General features: G+C 37.8%; 1 protein-coding gene across 1 annotated transcript in view; it reads right to left on the reverse strand.

The window, feature by feature from the left end:
* The window catches only part of cog6 (component of oligomeric golgi complex 6), a 155,560-nt gene that overhangs the window by 1,277 nt on the left and 148,695 nt on the right, over positions 1 to 5,588 (reverse strand). The window contains exons 17-19 of the mRNA XM_014012758.1: positions 4,846 to 4,953; positions 1,849 to 1,902; positions 1,686 to 1,765 (exon numbers count right to left, since the gene is read on the reverse strand). Of these exons, the coding sequence (XP_013868212.1) occupies positions 1,686 to 1,765; positions 1,849 to 1,902; positions 4,846 to 4,953 (242 nt within the window). The remainder of the gene's footprint in view (positions 1 to 1,685; positions 1,766 to 1,848; positions 1,903 to 4,845; positions 4,954 to 5,588) is intronic.

The following is a 5,588-nucleotide window of genomic DNA, read 5'->3' on the forward strand; positions in this document are numbered from 1 at the left end:
CATTAATTACTGTTTACAGTTTTGAAACTGTCCAATTTTTAAGACCTTTTTAATTAAACTGTTAATCCTCCTTTCTGATCTTTTTATTTTTATTTTGGTAAATTTAGAAAAGTAAATCTCTAAACTACAGATCAAATGATGAAACGCGGTTCAGTTCTAGAACCAAATAACGTTTCATCTGGTTGTAAAATGTCTATAGAAATTTTTCTATAATTACGGTAAATCATTCATGTTGCAGTTCTACAATTTATGGTAATTTAACGATTTTAAGGTGCGCAGCTTTTCCCAGATTTACAGCAATTCATTTTAATCAGCCGTACTGTTTTTAGTTTCAGAGTACATCACTGTTTTTATTTCTATTTACACTGTATTGATGCCAAACTACGCTTATTGTTCTCTGTGTTTATTTAGTTCCCCATAGTGTTTATACTTATTTCTTCCTTGCAATATTTTTTTCCTTTATATTACATTTACTTCCTTGTGTGCTCTAATATTTTTTCCTTTATATTTTATCTCTAATGCTTACTTGAACGGCTGCAGCTGTAATTATTACAATTTAACTCAGGGGATCAATAAAGTATTCTGATTCTGATTTATCAGTGAGGCTTTTCTAGTCTGAACAATGAATTATTTTAGAGGGTGCAGCTTTTCCAGACTTTACGGTTATTCCCATGTCTGGTCCACATTTTTTCCTCTGCTTCCTGCAAAGGGCCCATGAGGTACAAACCTAAACAGGCCTTCTGGTGTCACTGAAAGAGAATTTACCTGTACATATTATGAAACTTTGCTCGAGAAAAAAGAAACCTCTATGCTGTATTTTAATTGAAGAAGTGTACAAAGAATTAGGAGGTCATTTATGCAGAAGAAGAACATTACTGAGGATGTACGAGTCGGGCTGAAGAGCCCAGTGAGAGGACTTGAGGACGCAATGGGACAGACTCGGCTGTATATCCTCTCAGCCTCTTGAGAATCCATCTTTTTAATTGGCCCGGAGAGAGCCCGGCACCACGGTGGAGTGTATAACACCTTATTCCACAATAACACAAATGTGGAATGAAGGTGAGGGGGGAAAAGAAAGAACATTGCATTACCTTTATTTGTGAGCTCCTGGAGTGTTTTCAGATGTGTTTTTGTGTGTTTAGGTGAGCGGGGAAACAGACATGAGAGATAGCAGGATAGAGAGAAGATGAATGATTTCAGGCAACCAGTCTGAGTGAGAAATGGACCAGAAGCTAATTAATGGCGTCCTGCCCATCAGCTCCCCCATGTCCATTAATAGAGAACATTAACCTGAGGTACAGAGTGCTTCTCAAGCCTGCTGCGCTTTCTCGTAAGCATAACTCATAGAGAGAGCCCTCCAACGCAGCAGATGAATTGGGCTAAAAGCATGTGCATTTTCTGATCAGCTGAACAAATACAGCCGGTCCTGTGGACCGTTCGCTCAATGTGTTGGTGGATTTAGCAATTTAGCGACCAAACTCCACGTGCGTTTAGTGGAGTGTTTTGTTCAGGACGCCATAATGATTGCATTAAATCAGGAAAACTAATGAATGTTGACTACCTTTAGGGCAAACGCTCTATTTTTAGTGTGTCCGAACGCGCCGGACGATAAGGCAAACATTTCAAATGACCGTCTCATTATTTTCACTCAGGAGAACAGAGGAAGTAAAACACGGCGGACTCACTTGACGGCGGCGCTCAGAAGGAAGTTGAGCTGAGGCATGACAAGCGTGTCCGGCGATGACAAGTACCGGTCAAACTGGACCTAATATTTGACGGACAGATGGAAAGTTTGGGGTTATTGACAAGCGGAGAAATCTGATTTAAACGTTTAGACTGGGAACTCACCATGGCTGCTTTCACAGAGGAGTTGTCCATACCAGGGAGGAGGGACAAAGGTCCCTGAAGGAAGAAAAATACAGTTCATGTCGACAGAAACGGAGCTGAAGCTCAAGCAGAGGAAGAAAAACGAGATCTGATTTACTGATTAACTTTTGGAGTCAATCCAATTCAAGATGGCCGCCACAGCCAACTTAGAGAACACAAAGAACTCAAAGTCAGTTTTACAGATACTGATGACTTTAGTTTAAAGCTCTGGGGCCTCTTTTATAAAGGATTGTGTAGAATTCATACTAAAAATATGCGAACGGCCAAAAGGCGAAAATAGTGTACGCCAAAAAAAATAAAATAAAATAAAAAAAATAAAAAATTCTGATTTATAAAACCAGCACGCACGCACACCTTCCTTTATAGATCCCAGCTGCACCTCAAGATTTGTACACAAGGCCCCGCCTGCAGGTATACAGACATTTAGAGCCATCTCAAATTTATTTTCTCTGTACGACAGGGCTATTCAACTGGTGGTCCATGGGCCACATCCGGCCCGTGAGTGACCAAAGTTCGGCCCGCCAACTGGTTCATTCATCCAAGCCCAAACCCTGGTTTTCTAATTTAATTCCTATAAGTTGTTTTAGTTCAACATAGATATGTTTGATATCTACAGAAACATCAGAATCTTGGCCAGAAGAGAGTAAAAACATTTCTATGAACATCAAAGACAGTTAAAACTACAAGCAGCTAAAGCTAAACAATGAAAGGGAAAATAAAATCAGAGATGTCAAAATATTATTTGTGTTAAACAGGAGGCATAATGTGTTAGTTTTGTTTTTGATATTGTTTTATAATCACTACTTTTATAGGGTTCTGTATGTTGTATTCATGATTAAATACAACAAAATAAACTATTTCAAAGGTAACAGATATTTGAAATACTTGGTTTATTTACATAATAACTTCAATTGCTGGATGTTCGGCTCCTGAGCTGCTGGCCTGTAGTCCAGTGTTGTTTTTGACTGCCATTTTAAATTTAGTCTTAGTCTTTTGAACAAAAATACTTCTTAGTTTTAGTCAGTTTTAGTCATTTCTATATTTAATGGTTTTAGTGGAGTTTTAGTCGACGAGAGCTTGAAAAAATTGTTTAGTTTTAGTCTTAAAAAAAGACAACATTTTAGTCTTTACAAATTAATTTGAGTAATTTGTGTTAATATTTTTGAATTTGTGTTACTCTAAAAATGCTCAAAACAAAAACATTCTCACTTTACGTGCAATGAACATACAAAATACACATGCCCAATATTATAAGCAATAAAGGGGAACACACATGTTCAGCTGAGTCACTGTGGCCCTCGGAGCAGTTTAGCTCAATAGGCCTGCTCTAAGATCTTAAAAAACAATAAATACAATTAAATAACTCGATCATTGCACCAACCGTTTTACAGCTTAGGTTTTTTTAAAATATTTTTATTTGAAAGGTCGTAATGGCTCACCAGCAGAAGCATAAATAATACTGTTAAGAAGGCTTATGATAAAGTTGATCTAAAAATTAAGTTTAATTACGAAGTGAAATTAAATATCTTAGATATTTGTGGCTATAATTCCTCACTTCACCATCTGTGTCGCCAGCTTCCCGTCTCCAAAACAAACGTACGCGTGAGCCAGAGCTGGAGTGAGGGACCGCACATTTTCACGCCAAGTTTGAGTTTTATAACTCTTTGCGAGAAAAGTGGCGTACGCAAGTTTCTGGTCCCGTTTTGTGAGTACGCAAGCTTTAAGGCCCTGTCACACTAGACCAATTATGCCAACTTACGCAACATTTTTTATGCCTAAATTACTAATAAAAGTTATATATTTGGTTAATTTTCTTCGAATTACATTATTTACATGCCAAAAAGAAGCTTCCTGTTGATTTTTTTCAATCCCGTCTTCAATGTAGAGGTCTTTAAAACGTTGATAAGTTGGCATAAGTTGTCTAGTGTGACGGGGCCTTTAACAGTAAAGAGCAATATGCGCTCCTTTGAAGAAACGCTAGGCTTTTAATTAAAAAATAAGTGAAACGTTTTTCCAAAATGTGAACTTGACAAAAGCAAATAAATGTTAGACGCTACGTAAACAACCTGAGGTACTTTTCAGGTACTTAACCATCACTCCTCATCCAAAATGGTCAAGCTTAAATGCCTAAATTGCCAGCATTAAAACTGGCAAATAGAAGAAAGTACAAGGTTCAAAGCAGTGAAAGAGGGTTTTTTAGGGTTATAGGCACTATAACAAACACACAGAGCCATAAAGTCATCTGCTGGCTACAAGATCCAATAAAAACTATATTCTCTGTTTTGTTTAAAGCTCATTCATCTTATGTAGCCTGGATTCATCTAACATAAACAGTGCAAAAGAGAACTGAAAAGTTGGGATTTGTCTTTGCAAACATCTGGGATTTAGACAAATGTAGAGGCTAGACAGCCATATACGCAATCTTTAAAAAGAAACAAAAAATAAATAAATAAATAAAAAACCCAACCCGTACCACCCACGGAGAGCCGTCTGCAGAAGAATGACAGTTTGTCACCGAGCAGCAGCAGGAACAGGGTGTGGCCTGTCCTCACACGACCCAAAGTCAAGATTTGCCGGCTAAACCACAACTATGAGTTTGTGTCAGCCTGGAGGCAAAGTGTGTTAAAAAAATAAAAAATAAAAGAAAGAGGAAGGAAAGCTCTGGGACATCAGCTCTCTTATCTGCACAAGACACTTCTGGAGAAGCCAATATATTTTAATAGAACATGACACAATCTGGCTTTCCCTCTCCTTTCCTCATCTGTAAATCTGATAAAAATGCTATTATGTTCCAACAAAGACGCAGGTGATGTGGTAACCATGGGGATAGTAAAGCCTATAAACACTTCCAAAGCCCTATGAGATACTGTAAACAATACTTCAGGGTTTGTATAATATATAAAAAGGTCCATTAGAGGGTCTGAAATGGAAAAAAAAAGGATGGAAAATGTGTGAAACCTGCTCTGCGCCGTGCTGCTGCACACAGCTGTAGATGTAACTCAGCCCGGCTCTGGTCAGCACGTAGGACGCCTGCTCGTTGATCAGCGTATCAAGGTGAGCCTCGATCTGAAAAACGCAGCAGAGCGAGGAGCAGCTCAGAACCCATCCTGTGCATTGTCAACCAACGGTACTTCTGCTTAATGGAGAATTCACAGCTCTGCCCATGATAAAAACTTCCAGAGGAGCTCTCGTGGTGCTCAATTAACAAAAGACGTGCCAAAAATAAAGGGATGGAGCACGAACAATGCATGACGCACGCCCTTTCATGAGACAGAGAATTAAATCTTTTTAGTAAAAGATGGATTTTAATGAAAGAGACGAGGATGATTAAGGTTTTTTTTTATAAACAATAGACCCACAGACAACATGACTGTAAGCTGGAGGAAAGGGTTTTTATGGTTCATCTAGTCCTGTCTTACTATGAGATGATAACTTCATTATTATATTAATGAAAACCAGAGGTCTATAAAGTACTTGAAAAAAATAACTAAATAAATGTAAAAATAACTTAACAGAAAATGACTTTGGTAAAAACAAACGTCACTGATGAGGAAACTACTTAAGTAAAAGTCATAAAACTGCTCACAAAAATTAAAAAATTAGAAGTAAAAGTACTTTTCCACGCTCTCTAACAAATAAACGGTTAAATTTACAGAACCAAACTGGCTCCACAAAACCAAGTTGATTAAATTGGTCAATTT

Source organism: Austrofundulus limnaeus, unplaced genomic scaffold (assembly GCF_001266775.1).
Source record: "Austrofundulus limnaeus strain Quisiro unplaced genomic scaffold, Austrofundulus_limnaeus-1.0 Scaffold94, whole genome shotgun sequence".
In the NCBI taxonomy this organism is placed as follows: domain Eukaryota; kingdom Metazoa; phylum Chordata; class Actinopteri; order Cyprinodontiformes; family Rivulidae; genus Austrofundulus; species Austrofundulus limnaeus.